The sequence below is a fragment of the Trachinotus anak genome, unplaced genomic scaffold (genome assembly GCF_046630095.1).
Source record: "Trachinotus anak isolate AG129_WGS33_773 ecotype Australia unplaced genomic scaffold, CSIRO_AGI_Tana_v1 ptg000025l, whole genome shotgun sequence".
Classification (NCBI taxonomy): domain Eukaryota; kingdom Metazoa; phylum Chordata; class Actinopteri; order Carangiformes; family Carangidae; genus Trachinotus; species Trachinotus anak.
The window spans coordinates 2,231,949-2,252,205 of NW_027273876.1; the positions used below are offsets into that span (position 1 = coordinate 2,231,949).

The following is a 20,257-nucleotide window of genomic DNA, read 5'->3' on the forward strand; positions in this document are numbered from 1 at the left end:
AAATCAAGTTCAAGGTCCGAAGCAGGCACTGCTTTATTGTAAGAAGTAACAAGCCGATGAGCATGTATTTTATTTGTATTTTATGTGTAACTTGTACCTACAGCTGTCTGAGGTGTAGTGAAGCGAAAGTGTTAAGATAAAATACATGTAGATTACAAGTTCCTCTAAAATGTTCTCCGCTACTTTCTACCACTGCTGAATGGAAGCAAACCCTGGGACGTCCTCCCAACAGAGTGCAGCTGTTGCGTGAGACGCCCAATGATAACACACGGGTCTAAATAACTTCCTCTTATCTCAAACTCTTGTTTTATTCTGAGAGGACATAACACATTACATTCACTTCTCAAGGCAGGTTTGTTGCTGTTTCAGCAACAGAAAACAGTTTGTCAGGGTGGTAAAGGAAAGTCGGTCGTCCTCCATCTCACTGAGCGTCGGTCAGACTTTAGACCATGTTTTGTTTCCTTTCAGCACAATGTGAAAGAATTCAGTGTCCTTCAGCCAGAGTTTTCACTTCCAGTAGTTCACACGTGGTGAAGCATTTAAAGGATGAACAGAAAGTGTTCAGTGTCTACTGAACGTGTCAAAACACAAAGCTGTGTGCAAAAACTTCTCTTTGTAACTAAAAACACAAACTATCTTTTTGGCAAAGCGAATAATTAAATATACAATAAATCACATCTCATGATTACATTTGGCATTAATTCAGCTGCCTCTGCTCGTGACGCAGGCTCCGTGGGATCAACTCCTAAACTAAACTGACAAACGAGGAAGAAGACTGTCACTGCTTGCTGTCTTCAAATAATCACAAAAAAGAGGTGAGATGCTCCTCAGATCAGAGCCGAGTTGTGAGGAAGGTGAAGTTCATGATGAGAACAAACAGCAGCTCCTCTAAATCCTCTGGATCTCAAACAGCCTTATGTCCGTGTCGTACCAGATTGGAGGATCCACGTTGCTATGGCAACAAGAGTCACAGAACAAAAACAAGACATTGTGAAAACTCAAAACCGTGACAGGCAAAAAGCTTCTCCATGCTCAGACTTGGCAGACCAGATTTAAATGAATCTACCAGACTCCAGTTTTCATTTTGATATCAAAAATGCAGTGAATGAAACAAACAGGCTGTTGTTCAGTTTTCTTACCGTAAATAGATGACTCCCCACATGTATGTGCGGAACCACATGGCTGTGCCGGCGTTGGCCTGGTACTTCCTGATGAGTATAGGGTGAGGGATGGGCAGGAGGCCGACGAGCGTCCCGTGCTGAAGGAACTTGAGGATTTCTGACTCGTCCGTCAAACCCCTGAGGACGACAGCAGCTCTGATCTCATCTGCATCAAACTAATGTGAAAGATTAAAGCTGCACTTGCTAAAAATTTTATATCAACAATGGATCAAATTACTGTGTGTGATGTGAAAGGGGAAAGTCACAGTCACAAACTAACTCATTTCATCAATTTACAGTTTCTCTGAGCTGCAAGTTGCATTTTCATAGAAGCAAACACCATAAAGCACCATGGGCAGCGTCACTTCTGTCAACACAGACAACACAACTCGGCCTTGCTGACATTGTTAAGAAAAACAGGCCACTTAGCACCAGTGACTTCAAACAAATCATTGAAGTTGTAATACGTTTGCTTTTGACTTTACAAGCTGTGTAATTTCTTACTTGTCGATGCAAATCTTCTCCACCTGAGGGACCAGCACTTGCAGCAGCCGCATGATGGTCTGTAGAGGAAGCTTTGCCTTCCATGACAACACCTGAGAACACACAGGCAGCACGATGGAGGAGGTCACGTGAACTGTTCACAGCCCCCAGATAAAAGATGCATCAACAGATACCGAGGAAAAGACTCGTACTGACCCAGTCTGCATTAGCGCTCCAGGTCACTGATGATGTCACACTTGACAACCGACTCTTCGCTGCTTCTGGCTGTGACCTGACCTGACAACACAGTAAAAACAACAGCAGGAATTAAAAAGAAAATGCCTAAAGCAGCACAAGAGCATCAGTGATGTTTTTTCCTCTGTACCTCGTGGTCTCTCCCCGAGTTGGACTCAGTGTCGCTGGCTCCACCTGTAGCACCGTTGTCAGCAGTCGCCTGTGGAGAGTCTGAGTGTGGGACAGCAACCATGGTACCGTCCTCACTCACTTGGGACTTCTCTGTTATCTTATCAATTCCTGAAGGACACAAGAGGATCTGTCTTAATAACAGGGAAAAAAGGGCCGAGTGGAAATTTAAAAAAGCTTCTAAAAACATTTTTGGGGGACAGGACATTAAAAGAATAGTTAGATATTTTGGGAAATGTGCTTCTCTACTTTTTTGCTGAGAATTAAATGAGATTGATACCAATCTTAATGCCTACCCAATAAATATGAGCAGCTGGCTAGCTTAGCATTAAGGCTGCAAACAGCTAACCTGGCTATGTCCAAAGATAAAACAAAATGCCTATCAGCACCTCTAAAGCTCAGTATTAACATATTAGATAGTGTTTCTTTATCTGTACAAACATCCATCTTCATCTGTGACATATCAAATAAATGTAGTGGAAACAGTACAATAGTTCCCTCTGAAATGTAGTGAATTAGAAGTATAACGCAGTATGGTTTAGAAAGTACAAGTACCTCAAAACTGTACTTAAGTGCAGTACCTGAGTAAATGTACTGCATGCTCTTTATAACTTCATGATTTTTTTATGTTTAATAAATTGACCTTTAGAGTTATATAATCAAAGTTGGTACCTGGAGTGGCCTCTAAGCTGGCTTTCAGGGTGCCGGGCTCAGCAGGTACAGCCGGTCTGGAGCCCTCCATGGACTGATTCTCTGTAGAGTTGGTCCTGGATATGCCAGACTTCTTCTTCTTCTGCAGGGCCTTGTGTATAGACGCCGTGTCAGACGCCAGGTTGGCCAGCTGGTGGAAGACGTTTCGTTTACGGATGATGGCGTACACCAGGTTGCAGTTGCCTGTGAGGGAGATTTTAGATTAGATTTATTTTCACTTAGGCACCATAACGGGCTGCAGAGTGTCATATTGTTGAGTTCACATCCTCACTACGTCCTCACCGTCAAACTGATACTGGATGATGTTGTTGAAGACCTCCAGCAGAAAAAAGACCAGGTGATGGTTGTGGGGGGAGGAGAAGAGGAACCAGGGTGTGGTGAAAGCCTCCAGGAGGTGGAGCAGCTTGTTGGCCGCCACCATGGACAAGCTCTTCAGATAAGGTGAAACTGTGGACGAGGTGGGAGGGTTGTCAAAATATCACAGCAGAGATGAAGATCAGCAGGGAGGCTTTTAAAAACTTAGCAGTTCTCCTATTCAGCCACAAGGGGGGATATTTCATCTGTCTTACTCACTGTTGACTATTACTGTGAGCAGGCAGTCGAAGAGAGGCTGGAGACGCTGGTGGCCACTGGTGATGATTTTGTGAAAAATCTAAACATGAAAAAGTAAAAAGTTTATGTCTAATGATGGCTCAGAAGATGCATCAGGAAATACAACACAAGGAGATTTGCTCAGTCAAACTGAGTCCAGTGAATTTATACAACTCAAAATCACACATTTGCCTCAAAATTGATTTATTTAATATTCTTAAAGCTCCAATCTGGATAAACACCACACAAAACCACACAAACAAACAAACAGGAACAGGTTGTTAGGTCATGGAGTTGTTTCATGTAGGTTATTAGCATATGTTTAGCATGTTATTGTGCTAATTAACTGTAACATACTCAGTAACAGATAATTAACATGCTAATGTTTAGTCTTGTTAGCATGCTAACACACTGACAGTCACACAGTTTGAATGTTAACATGCTAATGTATGTTGGATGTTAGCATGTTGCCTCATGGACGCAGCTTGAGTCAAGTACATTTTTAGTTACGTGACCCCAAATCATGAATTAAAACATGCAACATCCTAAACTCTTCATTTGGATAAAGAAAAACAAAGTCGTTTTTAGACAGGTTTTCTACAAAAAAAACCTTATCTGCAAATTGTTTTTTTTTTCTTCCTTTAGCTAAATGCTATGGTTAGCATATCAATGTGCCTAAAGTTGGCATAACATTATCTATGGATGCTAATGTGTTGATGTTTATCACATTACATTTAGTTATGAGATGCTAATGTTTACCCTTAGTATGCTACCAGCATGTTTATGTGTTAATGTCTAATTTCATTTAGCTTGTTAGCATGCTAACAACATTACAACATTAGCCGGGATGTTAAAATGCTAATGTTAACCATGTTTGGCATGTTAGTATTTCACCAAGCAGACACTAGCATGGTTAGCGTGTTGGTGTAACATGCTAAAGTTTAGGACTCTGTTTTGTTCCGCTGTCGAACCTCTTACCACGATGAGGAGGTCAGCGTGGGTTCCTGTGAAAACAGGGATGTCCATGGGCACACGGAGAGTGTACGGCTTGTTCAGACGAACGCCAAAGTTTCTCTCTCCACTTAGCAGCAGGAGGATGAACACACCGATGTGCATGAGGCCCACACGAGCTGCAGATACACACACAAAAGGTGGCGTTTGAGGTTTCCAATAATGATCTATGAACGTTTACCTTTGCATTAACACATGCTCAAACATTTTATATTTCAACTTTCACACACACAACACGGCGAGCTTGACTCACACTGATCTGCTCGGGCATCGTTCAGGTAGAAGAGGATGGGAACCATCACGTCCAACACATCACTGCTCTTCAGTACAAAGAACAGGAATTTCTAAAACACACACACACACAAAAGTTAGCTTCATTAATATTTTTCTGGCTCAAATTATTGTTTGCAATGATAATTTTCAGATTCTGAACATGGTGTATGTGATGTTTGACTTGGAATGCTATTAGTTCTGCAGGTTAAACCTGATGATGCCACTAGATGTAAAGTCTGAGGATCATCAAAGTTATTAAAGTTCATCCTGAGAGGAACGTGAATGTCTGAACCAAATTTCACAGCAACCCATTGAATAATTGTTGAATAAATCAAATACATCAACAATCCATCCAACACATTTTGAGAAATTTCACTGAAATACAAGACAGAGAATGACCAAAGACATTGAGATAAATCATCTGGGAATGATTTGCCGTTAGGGTAGCAAAAAAAAGTTTGTATTCTTTTCTGCATTAAAACCAAAAGTTATTCCATCTTGTAGCTTCAAAACATTTCGTAGGAAATCAAGCTCCAGACCTTATTGAAGTCACAGAATTTCCAGAAGAGGATCAGCAGCTCCTGGTGGAACTGGATCTTCTTGGCGGACCGAGGCAGGTACGTCTGGACCAGAGGGTTGTTCAGCAGGCGAGCCAGACCTTTCAGGATGAAGCTTAAGTCCTGAGAAACAAAGATAATAAACACTGAAACGTCCTGCAGTGTGAGTCTATCCAGTGATAAGTGGTTGGCTGTTTTTCATGGTACCTCTTCTCTGTGGATCCTGGAGAGATAATTCACAAAGAGGTTATCAGGTCCAGCAGGCTGAAACAGAAGAGAGGCGATTTTAAAATCTGAATCAGTTTATTACAATTTATACATAAACTCATGGATTCATCCGTCTCCCTCGTACCTCCTGCTCCTCCTCAGCTGCAGGGGATGTGGTGGAGTCCAGGGCCTGGAGGGTGGCGCCAGCGGCCGACCCAGCCTCGTGCTCCAGGGTGACGATAAGGATCTGGACCGCCTGCTCCACCAGCTGCTCCCGGTAGTCGGAGAACAGCAGGTGGTTGTACGGGATGCCGTAGCCCACAGGGTCGTAGGCACACACCACGTTGAGCAGGGAGGTGAACAGAGGCAGGGCGTGTCTGGGTGAAGCAGTGACAGACAGGTGGAGGTCAGTCAGCGCCGTACGGCTGCTGTGCTTCTGCACCAAGACGTCACGACCGGCGGGCTATCAGAGTTTTCCATGTGTTCAGAAGTGAAGGGCTCTTAATGCATAGCAGAGGGTGAGGTGTGTGTGTGTGTGTGTGTGTGTGTTACCTGTTGTCTGTGGAGCAGAAGAAGGCCACCCAGGGATTGAGGTTTTTGCTCTCAGAAGAGGGAGGCAGGTACATGGCCTCAGAGAAGCAGGTGAGGAGCAGCTTCAGCAGCTCTGTCCTGAACAAGGAGGTGCACACAATGAGTTCACACCCCCATCAAACCTGGATACACTCATCTAAATTTTAACGTTAGTTTAATGATACATCTTTTTGGGAAATCTGTAACATTCATCTGGATCACATCAAAACACACCTGCCTTTTAGACCATGTATGTATGTGTAATATTTAAAATGCATTTCCTTTCACATAAAACATCACTTTTGAATTTGTTCGCAGTGTTCTTCCCTGACTTTGTGGGGGAATTACTGTTTTTTGGTGCATTACCTCCATAAACTGTTGGTCAGTGGAACTGTGTGCAACCATAAAACTCCACGTGTGTTTTATAGCATGTGTGCACTTTATATTTGCAGTACCGCCCTCTGTAGCCGGTAGGAATGTGCATTATGCCACATTAATGCTCATGTACATGTGTAGCCTGTATGTGCGTCATCAGGCCTATGCTAGTACAGAGCGAGATGCAAACAAAACTGGGACATGCTCATCCAGTTACATAACATTCATGTGACAGAAGCTTTTATCCAAAGCGACTTATAGGTGCCTTTAAATCATTTTCACGGTCGTCAGACTCAGACTCAGGACCACTGAGTTATGGTCCTTTAATGTCATGTTCCTGTACTTCTGCCTACAGGCAAGCATGATCAGAGCTGGGATGTGCTCGTGTCTCTTTGTTTATGTCAAACAGGCCACACCTACACGTGTTTGGCTTCCAGCTAAAGGAGAAAAGTATGTACCAACTTTTTCCAGGCTCATCCAATATTGTTCTGTATGAAAAAATACAAAATTTAGCAGAAAATTCAAAATAGTGGAGAATCTGTTTAGATAGGGAAATGATTCAAATAGTCATTTGCTCATAAGCCGAAAGCCAAACTTTCCACCAAATGTCACTGAGATCACATTTTTAATACTCCAGGGTAACTAGTTATAAGAGAGTTACCCACTGTCAGTGATGCTGCAGCCTCACCTGTTGATATCATGGATGTAGTTTAGAGGAGGCGACTGAGCGAAGCCCACCCCGGCCTCCCAGATGTACTCACAGCTGTCTATGGAGTGAGCGGCCTCCGACGTGTCCTGCAGCAGAGACGGGATTATAGCAATAACAACAAGTGACATGTGTATAATTATGATAATTGAGTCACCATTTAGTTGAGTTTATATATCAATACATCAATAATATGATAATAATAATGATCCAGTTACATAATCATTCAACACTGACAGGGGTCATTCTGCATCATGAGAACTTTTACTTTTGATACTTTCAGTACACTGTACCTTTATACTTTGAATGCAGGACTTTTATTTGTAACGCAGTATTTTTATACATTTCACAGCTGAAGCTAAAGGCCCAGGCAGAGCAGCGGGACAGTGTTCACACCCACTTCCACCATGTGATTCAACAAGTGGACTAAGCTGAGTACTCTGCTGACAATATCTGTGTGTGACACCTCAGCACAGATAACTACGGCTTCATGAATAGATCTGACGAGGTGCCACCATTGTTCTTCACCAGCAACCTGACAGCAAAGGGCACTGTGCCACGCAGGCGCACCGACATTCACCGGTGCACAAACAAACCCAGGACGATTTTTGGCTCGTCGCTCCCTGAAAGACGATGTCACAGTGTGCAGATCAACCAGAGTCACATATTGTTTTAGGAGTTATTTTAAAAGCTAAAAAGCAAGATGAAAGCTCAAATGCTAAAATCCGAAGCATTCATGATGCTGAGAAGATCCACTTCATCCTTCCACTAATGTGTTCAGTGTGTGTTAATGCTGCACAGGGCGCAGAGGCAGGCGGAAACAGCTGCTGGTCATTTTCCACCTTCTGCTGCACGATTTCACCCACACTCTGCTGAGTTTAACGTTTCCCCGTGGAGGCTGGGAGGTGTGAGGAGTGGAGAGGTCGCAGCACAGCCATTTCCTCCGCTCTCACCTCCCCGATCCGGTGTTTGCACAACGAGACTGAGACACGTCCACTCTGTTCTTCTCAGCCCAGTTAACAAACATGGCCACTCCTCCCTCCCTCTGTGTCACGTGGAGTCACTCATTAACTCGAGCTACTGCCTGAGAGGGTTGGTGTGTAGGAGATAACAGCGCTCACTGCACCGCCTCAGGGCTGAAACACAGAGACTTGGCTCTTTTATATGAGCAGTGAAGTATCGACAGTTGTAGCTTGAAGGCCAAAAGAAAGTAAACACTGAGTTGGAGCTGATTCTTAAAGGAATAGTTCAACAACTGCTTTTTTTCTGAGCACCAGGATGCAATTAGCCTAGCTTAGCATACAGACTGGAGGTAGAGGGAAAGAGCTAGCCTGGCTAACTTTGTCCAAAGTTTAAAAAAAACTCCTACCAACTATATTTCACTTTGGTTTATGACCAAATACCTGCAGAACTAACTACTTTGTGTTTAGTGCTAATTAGCAGAGAGTGTGCTAACACTAAACATAGCAAACATGGTAAAACTACTTAGTATTAGCATGATAGCATTGTGTACATGTTCGTATTTAGCTCTGGTGCAGCCTCACAGCGCTGCTGGCCTGGCTGTGGACTAACAGAAATTAAATGTTGGAGCTTTTAGGGCGTCACATGTTGGAGCTACTTCCTGACAAACATCAGTTTACCCGTATATCTATGACTCTGAATTACAAGTCCAAGGCTGATGTTAATTATTCTTCCCACTCAGCTGCTTGTAATGTAGCTTTAATGACATGAGTGCAGCATTCGCCTCCCAGGGCCTAAGACTTGTTCAATGGTGCCAAACCTGGCAACCTCACTGTGACAACACAAGACGTCACAACAAGTGGCCGTTGTTTGGCAAGAAATAGTTCCTGCTTATCTCACGCACTCACGCATCACACACAGAACAGGAACATCACCCAGTTAATAAACAGCCCGGGGCCAACGCTTGAGTTGGTCTCCTTAATTAGATACTGGATATTGGCTGGGCTTTGGCTGCAGCTGCACAGCGGCACAATGAGGCCGGTGCAGACAACAGCTGAACGCCTGCCACACACGAATCACTGTGTAACGTGGAGGGTAAGTGAACGCACCGAGCTGTTCTTCTTGTGGCTCTGGACGGTGAAGTCTGGACAGAAGAGCAGGTCAGCGATGGCCAGCAGCAGAGATTCAGCCAGCGGCCGAGCTTCGTCATCACCGCCATCTTCATCCAAACGCTGGAGGATAAAGAGACAAGTCACATGACACTTTTATGGACCATGTTGGCCTAAAAAAAAAAAAAAAGCACTTGTTCTATTGTTATTGTGTCCACACTCAGTTCTCTTTAGTCATAATGAGCAGTTTTAAAAACACAAACGATTTCATCTGTTCAAGTCAAAGACAGAATCTACAAACTGAATTCATATGATTACAAACAACATTGGTCTGTTCCAACTGCTGCAGCTCTGCCTTTTACCTCAGTCCCACACTTTAATTAAGGGACATTCAATCCCTCCTTAATTCAACCACTGGCCAGGAGGAGGGGGCGGAGGGATACAATATGGGCAGTGTTTGGACCGTGGTCCCCTGACGACCAGGTAACCAGAGAACCAGCAGCCGTCAGGAGGGGGGGGGGGGCTTTGGATAGTGACCTCGACAGCAGCAGCAACGTTCTCACCTTACAGCCCTGACCCCGCTCTGAAAACCAGACAGCACCATCACTTCTGACCGCTGTGGGTTATTAGGACTGAGAAGCTCAAAGGGGCTTAAGATCCTCAGATGTGTGCAGAGCTGAAAAGCTGCCGACAGATTAAACTCTGCAAACTGTCTGCACGGGGATGGGGTTCCTCTGTCGGCCGCCTCCAGCACAGCTGAGGGTTGGTACTTGTCTCAAGCTGCAGAGGTTTAGTGCAACAACAACTGGTGCTGGGAATCACTTTAAAGGAGCATTACAGATTATAGCTGCTTTAAAGAGTGGTGTGAGTTGGGTTGTAAAAGTAACTACTTCCCTTTCATTTTAGGCAATAAACACAATGAAACATCACAATAGAAAAATGCGACAAACATAAAACTGGCTGCAACTTTACACTGAAGGCAGCGAGCTACAGCAGCTTTAAGGTCAGAGACACTTCAACACGCAGAGATGAAGATGTCACTGCCAAGAACCGCCTCACCGCCTGGGCCACAAAATGTCGCTTTACACGAAAAGGGTAGGAGTTCGTTCTTAACTTTTTTACAGACAGAGACACTTTTTACGACTTTGGGTGAACTTGTCCTTTTTTTCTGGTTTGTTGTTTTTGCCAAAGGCTTCGTCCACATAATAACGTTTTGTCATCAAACTGAAAACAGCTGCCAGTTAGTGTCAGTTAATGTCTTCCTGTCAGTGGAGAGAATTAAAACAGTCGTTTATTTGATAAGAACGAGGGAGAAAGAGGCTGAAGAGAGACACAGCCTCCAGGTCTGACAGTTAACACAACTACACACACAAGCTGGTTTGTAATTTAACTTGAAGAAACTCTTCCTCGGTACATTCCTTTCTTATCACAGTCGACTCACAGCAGCAGATTCTCCTCCACCAGCTTCAGTGTGAAATCGTTCATGAACTTAACATCTGCTCACAGCCCTGAGTCTCCACCCGTCTCATCTTCTGTGAGCAGCTGGAGGCCGACTGAGCATCACGACAGCAGCCTTCCTGGAGGATGACCTGGCATCTCTCCACTACTTCCTGAAACAGATTGTGTCAGAGTCGTACCCCCGCTCTGCCGGCTCCGGGCACCGTGGACCAGAAGAAGCCTCTCCAGTCGGCGTCCTCGAAGATGTAGGGCAGGATGCGGGTGAGGAGGCGGGTGCAGTTCAGGACAATCTGTCGCTCTCTCTCTGAGGGGCAGCCCGAGTCGGCACCCTGGACCAACCTCTCCACTGCCTGAGGGAAAAAGGCAAAGTAGGAGACTGTAAGACTGCGTCATCACCTTCAGAGCGCATTGGACAGTTATTGCTGACAAGTCTTTTAATAGTTAACAGATATGAAGAAACACATGTACTTATAAAAACATACACAAATAAGAGGATATTTTTGACACTAGCTCTGGTGTGACATTTGGTTTCAGTATGAAAGCAGTTCTTTTGTCAACACCTTATTCTGGGAGATATAATAGAACATGTTTTTTCTGCAAAACCCAGAATTACGTTGATACAGCAGCAGTGTGAGACCTTTGTCTGCATAAAAAATGATTGATTTAAATTTAAAAAAAAGATCAGGCATCAGGAGTTGTAGCAGCCAGTCAGGCCTCACGTGGCCACACATCTTAAATATTGAATTATTAGGTCTGTGGATTGAACGGATTTGGATCCAATTATTTCAAAAATACAAATAACAGCTACTAAAAAAGTTTAAATGTAATTTTAATCATTCAGAAACAACTAAATTCCAGTTTGCTTGTGAAGACGTGTGACTTGACTCTGCATTGTCTCAGAAGACTGAAAAGCATCAGAATCAGAAGAGCATTCAGGTTCAGGACCCGACTCCACATAGATGGACTCTGCTTTATCTAAATGATTCATCTCCAATCTTGTGTCTTTCTTTCACTTTTCTCATTTGTGGTGTCTAAAAAAAGTCCCTCTGCTTTAACATAAATGACCTTTAACCTTTACTAATGGACATGTTTTACACTCAAAGTGTGGGAACAACAAACAGAAGCATTCCTCTGACTCCGACTGTATCCAGGATGCACCAAAGCAAATGACTCCTGGCTGCCTGCAGCTCCTAACACCCTGAGGAGTAATCTGTGCCGGTCACCTTGTAGCAGAGGGTTGCCAGGTTGGACGGAGACTCCTCCCTGACGGCTCTGATCTCCGCTGCCGGCACCAGAGCGAAAATATCCTGGGCGGTGGTCGAGGCGTCGACCCAGAACTGGTCCCAGAAGGCATCGTCTGTGGCTTCAACAGGCTGCAGGAGAGGAGACACACATCAACACATCACTCTGTGTGCACGTCTGCCACAGTGTGAGAGCAGAGGAGCTGCAGGAGGCTCCAGCCGACACAGGCAAACCTCTGCAGTCAGCAAAGCAACATCTGGATCAGCCAGAGAGGTTTTGGAAACAGTGATGTGGACTGTTTAACATGGAGGGGGGGGGGTGTTTTGCTTTGGGGAAGGAAACATTTCTCTGATAGAAGAGAGAATGGACTCCAGTAGATATCAGCAGATTCTGGAAGCAGACGTCCTGCAGTCAGTGAAGACTGAAACTTCGAGGAGGCTGGTTTCTACAACAGGACGACGACTCAAAGCAGCTCTCGAACTCCACGAGAACCACTCCAGCACACGGTTCAGGCTTCCAGAGCACTGACTGACTGCGGCGGCCAAGCCTCTGCACAATATTAGTTTCCTTCATGAAACAAAAGGTGACAGTGCTTTAACATTTGAAGAAAAGCAATTATCAGCTCTCCCCTTTGAAAAGCTGGAACATTAGCATTAGCATTAGCATTTTTGCTTGAAAAAAATGACCAAAACAATAAATAAATAAAACAATAAATCGATTGTCATAATAATCGATGGACTCATTGATGAATAAACTTCAGTTCAGAGATCTGAGAGTCAGATGTGACAGTCAGCACATAAATGGCCTTGACTCAAACATGAAGAGCATATGTGGGATATTAGAACTTACCATTAGACTACAACTAACGAGTGTTTCCATTATTGATGAATCTGCCTGATATTTTCTTCAAACAACTGATTCACTGTTTGGTCAGAAAATGTCAGAAAATAGTGAAACATTGTGAAAAACGACCATAAAGACATTAAAATGTTAAATGTTTAATAATCCTACTCGAAAATGACCCTTTTTACTTTTCTGTCAATTGATTAATTGATTAATCGACCAGCTGTTGCAGGTACAACCCACATGCAGCATGAACACTGGAGCCCGGAGGCTGTTAACAATTAGTCAGTTCCACCTTAAATGCACCTGCCAGAGAGACTCATTTCTACTTCCTGTTAAAAACAATTCAATTCAACATTTTTAACAACATGTTCAGTGTTTAAGTTATTTAAGGATCATTTCACAAGATAAACAAGAAATGTTAAAGACGCAGTTTATCCAGAGGCCAAAGTGAATGTTCAGCCTCTTAAAGTGACCAAATATTAACAATAATCTAAATACTCCTGGAAATACATGTGTGTTCTGTCTGAAAATCCTTCACTCTGAACAGATGGGAGCGTTTTGCCTGTTTCCTGCCCGCTTTGTGCCGCCAGGGCTGCGGCTCAGGCTTCCATCTGGCACCAGAGCGACGCGCTCCGCTTCACCTCTGTCCTTTACTCCTAAAAACCGACCGACCTGTGTTTTGGTCGTGAGCTGGATCACCGCCTTCCTGAAGTGCAGTTTGGTGTCGGTGTTTCCCATCTTCTGCCCCGGTGCTCCTTCTCCTCCTGCCTGGGTCCGCGGTGTCAGTGCGCCGCCGCGCCGGAGGATAATCTCTCATCCACGGCTCAGCCGCGCTGCGCTCCTGAGACGTTCAGGGGCTGCTCGGAAACTGCAACTTTAAGCCTGTGTATGTCAAACATAGCTGGCTGCTGCATGGAAACGGACCTAGATATGTGATATTTTTTGTATTTTCTTTCATACTTTTTTATTTTATTTTTTAAAATATCAATCCACATCATCCACACTCCACATAAACAAAACGAAAACACGTCCTTAACAATTACCACCGCAAAAAACAGAAACCCCAACCTCTTTCTTCTAGTTGTCTTATGTACGTTGGCTACGTTATGTACATAAAACACAAACATAAATCCAAATAAATATTCAACTGATATTCATTGAGAACACACACCTAATCTCAACCATCTGAAACTTAAGGGCATAAAGGTTTTAAGTAAAAAATGCAGCCTAAATAATAATTGTAATAATTATAATAATTATGATAAAGTTTATTTATGCCAAGTAGATTTCAAAACAAAACTGACCAACGGTTTTACATAGGACATCAACATTGTCATAATAATGAAATAAACATATTTAGATATAAAATTCTAATCCAACATTACTAAAAGCGTTTTAATGTTTTTATTATGTTACTGAACCTGCTAAGAAAGACACATACCATCTTACCATGTTTCCCTTGTTCTGTTTCCCCGGGTACTGAAGAAGTCTACAAAAATTCCGACGGGACTTTAACGTCGCATCGGCCAAGCAGGATCCAGACTGGCTGACTTCCGGGATCCTAATCAGGGTTGTGTGCTATTTGTTTGAGTGACGCGTCAACTGTAACGGACCAGGTGATCAATTGTTTGACTGATTTTATGAATGGTTCTTGACCTCGTCATGTTGCAACTGATTTAGTCACAAAAACAATATGTTGCAGTAAAAGCTTTTTATTTTGACAATATTTATAATACAGTCAAAAAGGCATAAGTCACATTCAAGATCATTTCAGATCACAGTAGAAACAACTGGGAAAAACTAAAACATTATAGATCAGAAGAAAAAAAGATAATAAAACTGAAAAAAAATAAAAATGAATAATAAACAAGAAAAAATATAACAATAAAAATAATGGAATAAAATAAGTGGTCGGCCAGGTATTAAAGCGCATAGATATTCATATAGATAAAGACAGCCTATAGGGATTTTTTAAATTTACATCTTACATATTTCTTATATAATATCATGAAGTTTAAATAGGGATCAAACACAGGTATAGTTAAAAAAAAATAGCATTTATGTATAAAATACTTTGCTAAAATTAAATCATTATTCCCGAAATTTTTTGTTTGTTTTCCATTCAGAGACTTTATATTTTAGGTTACATTAAAACTGCGACAGAGGATTATGTCCATATTGTCTCAATATCTTCTTATTAGTATAATGACTGCCACCAAATAATTCAACCATTTTTGTAAATGAATGAGTTTGGTTTGACCCCAGCACTGGCGGACTCAGCATTCATAGTGATGCATGAGATATAAATAAAGGCTTCAAATAGCCAGTGTTGCAGACTTGAAGTGTAATTGTAGTTAAAAGTCACAATACTTAAAAACATACAATAGAGACTTCATGACTAAACATAAAAGACACACCCATTAATGACTGAGACATTATTCCTTCATTTGGTCCTTGTTAGCACATGCAGCAGCAGCAGTTACCCAACAGATGCTGTTGTGGTGTCACTGGTGACACTTTCTGAGGTGTCACAGGGTGTGGAAGCCCAAATCCTGCAGGTTTATTATTATACAGTCATGAAGATATTTTAAGAACTTATTACCTGGTTGACCTAGATTCACTTTAAGTATGATGTGTTTGACCTGCAGAGTTCACCATGTGAACAGCAGCAGGTCCAATCTGACAACACAACCTCCGACAACTAACTAATTTACTGATGTACAAAAACTCTCATTATTTTACCAGAGAGCTCCTCAGTCACACCCCCCCCCCCCAAAAAAAAAAAAAAAAAAAAAAACAGAATAAAGCCCGAGGAGACTCTCATGCAGCTCTCTGCAAGCACACTCGTGCAAAGTCTGTTTGGATTTCAGTCTGTGCAGAGAAGCAACATGAAAACGATGAAAAACGTTGGTGTTTTAATATGGACCCTGGTGGTCCTGTCAACAACTGAAGCAGTGAGTGCTTTCCTTTAATCTTACTCGTGGAAAGTTGCTTTTATTTTCGTGAGAGTTTATCTAACTTCATACTTTCAGGGCTCGTTGAGTAACAGAAGGTGGAAGGATATTTCTATTTCCTCCTCGTCTTCATCCTCCTCCTCCTTTGAAGGTTCAGGTGAGAAACTACCACTGTCAAGGCTCTCTGGTTCTGTACATTGAGTCCAGGCTGTGCATGAGATGTGTGGGTTCTGTCTGAATGGACCTCTGTCCCATCCTTGACTACTGGTGAACATATGTTTCGATTGTGCGCTGATGGTTTTGAGGGAAGACGCTGTGAAACAGGTGAGGAGCTTCACTGCAAACCAGACTGCATTTATAGTTTTCCGATTTATAGTTTTCAGATCTTTAGTGAAAGGTCCAAACTGCTACAAGGGCATAGGACTGTACCACAGAGGCAGGGTGTCTAAATCACAGAGTGGACAGACATGTGAGGAGTGGGATCTGGACACCAGGCAGCGATACTTGTCTTCAGATGTCAATTCAGGGAGGCACAACTACTGTAGGTAGGCTGTCGTTAATCTGATTCCTACTACAGTCACTATGTAGACAGTAGTAGCTCAGGTGATTGAGCAGGTTGACCATCAATTCAATCAATGAATTCCAAACAAAAAAAGGCCTAATGCTGTATTAAAAAGTCTTACATTTCATTCACTAAGGTCGTAAATAGTTCTTCTAGCCGGCTGTAGGCAGTGATGTTAGGTAAATGAACTTCATAGTAAAATTTATATTTGATAATATAATCTGAATATATCTGGGTTGTGAAAATGTTATCTTGGGTTTGGGACATTGATCGGCTCATTGTTTGTTTACCATTTTCTGACATTTTAAAAATGATAAACTGATCAATCGAGAAAATAACTGAAAATAAGAAAATAATTGTTAGTCGCAGCCTCACATTCTTGCAGATGAGTTGTTTTCAGTCGTTCTTGTTCGTTGTTGCCTGGCCTCACTTCGTTAGGTTGTGTGGTTTTCAAATTAAAAATGTTTCCTGTTATTTCTCATTTCTAAATATAACACATCAGATGAACACAAATCCAGAAGGCCTGCAGTGTTCTCATAATGTGGATATTAACAGGCCCAAACACTTTTAAAGCCCTAAAACAATGGTTTCAAATTCAAAGTATTTCTCTATACGATTAAATATTTATGACTAAATGTGCACTGAAGAAAGTGGAGGGTTGAGACAAAAAAAAAGAAAGAAAGAAACCAGCAACTCGTGCCGGAGTATTGTGATATCCCCCGCTGTAACTTAGAGCCACGTAGAGTCTTCAAATGACGACTAATCCAGAGAACGTGCTTCACCGGTATTAAAAAACCCCGATCTCTGATCTTTCAGCTCCACCTTTGCCCGCAGCCACAGAACCACAGCCGGGTAACTTCACCACCTTATGGAACAGTAAATATTAGATTGTAAGACTCGGGGGCAGGCAGGAATAACTGATCAGTGTTGGACTAAAGTGATGTTCAGGTGAACATAAGTGGAAACACTGACAGGAAAACAGACTTCAACCCACCACCACCTGCTCCTGAGTTGAGGAATCTAACACCAACCCTTACTAAACCCACTGAATCCTGTTTTCATGCTTTTCTCATTGATTGTTTTGAACTTTGTTTAACCCCCAGCTGCAGAGTTGACTTGTGGCCAGCGCACCAGAAGGATGCAGATGAAGATCGTGGGTGGAACATTTACCACTGCGGAATCCCACCCGTGGTTTGCTGCCATATTTTGGCGCAGCATCTCTGATAAGATGGTTTATCGCTGTGGGGGCAGTCTGATCTCCGCCTGCTGGATCCTCACAGCTGCCCACTGCTTCCCGAATGGGTAGGAAGTGACATCATTTACTGTAACCACAGCAGGTGTTGAAAAAGAGTAGGATGATTGGGCTGATTCTGGTTAATTTGTGTTTCAGCTCTCACACCAAAGAGGACCACTTCTCTGTCATCCTGGGGATGAATGCTCTGAATGAGACTGATTCCACTGAGCAAAGATTCAGAGTGGAAGAAATCTTCATGCATGAAGGGTATAACAACAGTGATCTAAATAATGACATCGGTATGAACATGACTTTAGATTTTTAAAGATTCCCTCCAGGCATGTTTGAAGACATAACAAGTAATTATTAATTGGTGTCTGATCTGGTTTTTCCAGAAAAGGTTGAATTACCTGGTTAGAAACCAGATTGCTGAAACTAGAGCTAAAATATCCATGAGAAGTAACACTGGCAAAAGCACATTTGTGAGAGGAAGGGGATTTCTTAGTGATAGTTTGGATTATTTGAAGGAGGGTTGTGTGAGGCAGTCATGCATAGTCAGTGTATAACCTGCAGTAGATAGGGATCAGTCTGCTGCCAGTCATGTGCTGTTGTGCACAGGGCCAGCAGAGAAAACTGATTTTACCCACTGAAAACAATTAGAACAATAAGAGGAAGATAAAGAGCTGAAAATATTCTAAATGAAGCCTACAGCTGGGCCTGTGCACGGCAGTACATCGCTCTGCGAGTGTGCCGTGTCCTCTGCTGCCTCTTCTAACTGGGAGCACGCTGATCTGAATCCACTGCAGGTGATGCACTGACTATGCATGACTACCACACACAACCCCACGTCAAATAACCCAAACTATCACTTTAAGTCCTGATGATGGTATACTGTGATCAAAGCAGTAACTCTGTGATAACTGTCCTGCAGCCCTGATGAAGCTGAAGGCCAGGAATGGTAGGTGTGCAGAGGAGAGTAACTTTGTGAAGACCGTCTGCCTGCCGCCGCCTCAGCAGCGCCTCCAGCCTGGCACCATCTGTGAGATCGCTGGGTATGGGGCAGAGAAACAAGGTGAGGAAAGTTCTCTGAATACTGTTGTGCTATCCGGTTGCAATATACAGCACGAAGCATGTTCATCCAGTTCATTCCAAAACTGTTGGCTGGGGTGGAGGGCAGAGCTCTGTACAGGACAGTCAAGTTCAGGATTCATACTCTGGGGATCATGAATGTTTGCACTAAATTTCATGGCGATCCAGAAGTTGAGATATTTCAGTTTCAGACCAAAGTGGTGGATCAACAGAACAACATTACCATCCAATGGCTACTAGCAAGGATAAAACTGCAATGCTACATGTGACTCCAACCATTAGATAAATTAAGTGGAAGAGAAGTAACTGGTGTCAGCCCCTTCAATTTGCACTTAACTATAGCACTAAAGTAAACAGAATTCATTCTTTTCCTCCTTTAATTATTTTCATTACACAGTATTTTAGCAGTTTTTCTTCTTTCCAGGTTCGTATCACAGTTCTCAGTACCTCAAAGAGGCTCAGGTGAACATCATCGCTGATGAGCTCTGTCAAAGTGAGGACTATTATGGAGAGATGATCACTGACAACATGTTCTGTGCCGGTCATCCTGACTGGAACCAGGACTCCTGCCAGGTATTTCTACGTGTCCAGACTTGATCAGGCTTCCACAGATCAGTTTGCTGATTTCCTTTAATGCTGCTTGTCTCCAACCACAGGGAGACTCAGGAGGGCCTCTGGTGTGTGAGATTAACGACAGGGTCTTCCAGTTTGGAATCATCAGCTGGGGCGATGGCTGTGCGAGGGAGTTTCGACCCGGTGTTTACACCACAGTGACCAACTATAATCAATGGATAGAAGAGAAGACGGGTCTGACATCCGTCACTGCGGGAGCCATGTTCCCTGAGAAGTGAACCTGCGAGCTGAGGACATGTAGTCGCAATTCCAACCCGACCCCTACACCTTCCCACTCAGAGACCGAGTGCATCTCTGTGTGGAGTCACACTCGGGACTGTGGAGGGTCTCTTCATTCATGGGGGGATTATACATATACCCACAAGCTTAAAGACACTCACCTTTCTCTGATGGAAACAGGAAATTTATTTTTACTGAAAATATTTCAGAAAGGAGACTGTAACGAAATGAATATTTATCTAAAAGATAAACTAATACACTGCACTGACAAAGATGTAGGTGTATGGGCAATGACATGGCACTGATTATGTCCATGGCATTGTGAGTTTGTGAAAGGAAAATTATTAATTGAATAAATAAAAATTCCCTCTCATGCTTCTTTGGCCGCATGTCTTTTTTGTTGAACATTTTTTCTTTTTTTAATCTGATTATATTCTGAACCTTAATCAGATTATATCTTTGTTTTTTCCATAGTTCTTGAAATTATCAAGTCAAATTAAAAAAAAAAAATACATGTACCCTTTTCTCAGGTACACAATGACATGTTCACTCCAAAATTCAATATAACCTCTAATTTGTCATGCGTGCAGGAAATTAGTCTGTGAAATGTCTGTTTGAATCGAGGCAAATTATGACTTATCCTTTGGAGAGGTTTGTCAGCCTACATCGATGCAGACATAGTGTTGGAGGTCTTTATAAAACACCAGTTTCAGTTACCCAACAGATGCAGTTTCACTGGTGACACTTTCTGAGGTGTCAAAGGGTGTGGAAGCCAAAATCCTACAGGTTTATTATCTCCAGACAGTCATGAAGATATTTGAAAAACTTATTTCGTGGTTGATCCAGATTCACTTTTATCCAGAATCTGTTAAATTCACCATGTG

At 42.7% G+C, this 20,257-nt stretch overlaps 2 protein-coding genes and 1 long non-coding RNA gene across 3 annotated transcripts; 2 read left to right on the forward strand and 1 right to left on the reverse strand.

The window, feature by feature from the left end:
- Positions 1–283: 283 nt before the first annotated feature.
- hid1b (HID1 domain containing b) lies at positions 284–13,534 on the reverse strand. The gene is made up of 19 exons (XM_071462227.1): positions 13,355–13,534; positions 11,818–11,967; positions 10,774–10,944; positions 9,137–9,259; positions 7,050–7,156; positions 5,969–6,085; positions 5,562–5,793; positions 5,417–5,473; positions 5,192–5,332; positions 4,633–4,723; positions 4,347–4,498; positions 3,351–3,429; positions 3,060–3,224; positions 2,739–2,960; positions 2,029–2,177; positions 1,860–1,940; positions 1,665–1,756; positions 1,140–1,298; positions 284–952 (listed from the first exon to the last, which is right to left on the reverse strand). The coding sequence occupies exons 1-19, from the start codon at positions 13,418–13,420 to the stop codon at positions 889–891; spliced, it is 2,418 nt and encodes an 805-aa protein (XP_071318328.1). The 5' UTR covers positions 13,421–13,534; the 3' UTR covers positions 284–888.
- A 1,931-nt stretch (positions 13,535–15,465) lies between these two features.
- Positions 15,466–17,494, forward strand: LOC139608752 (uncharacterized). Its single transcript, XR_011685088.1, has 3 exons — positions 15,466–15,636; positions 15,715–15,793; positions 17,302–17,494. It is a non-coding gene; the product is annotated as an uncharacterized lncRNA (long non-coding RNA).
- A 77-nt stretch (positions 17,495–17,571) lies between these two features.
- Positions 17,572–19,748, forward strand: LOC139608751 (urokinase-type plasminogen activator-like). The gene is made up of 3 exons (XM_071462798.1): positions 17,572–18,504; positions 18,946–19,094; positions 19,178–19,748. Exons 1-3 carry the CDS (start codon positions 18,369–18,371, stop codon positions 19,370–19,372), a joined length of 480 nt encoding a protein of 159 aa, XP_071318899.1. The 5' UTR covers positions 17,572–18,368; the 3' UTR covers positions 19,373–19,748.
- Positions 19,749–20,257: the final 509 nt, after the last annotated feature.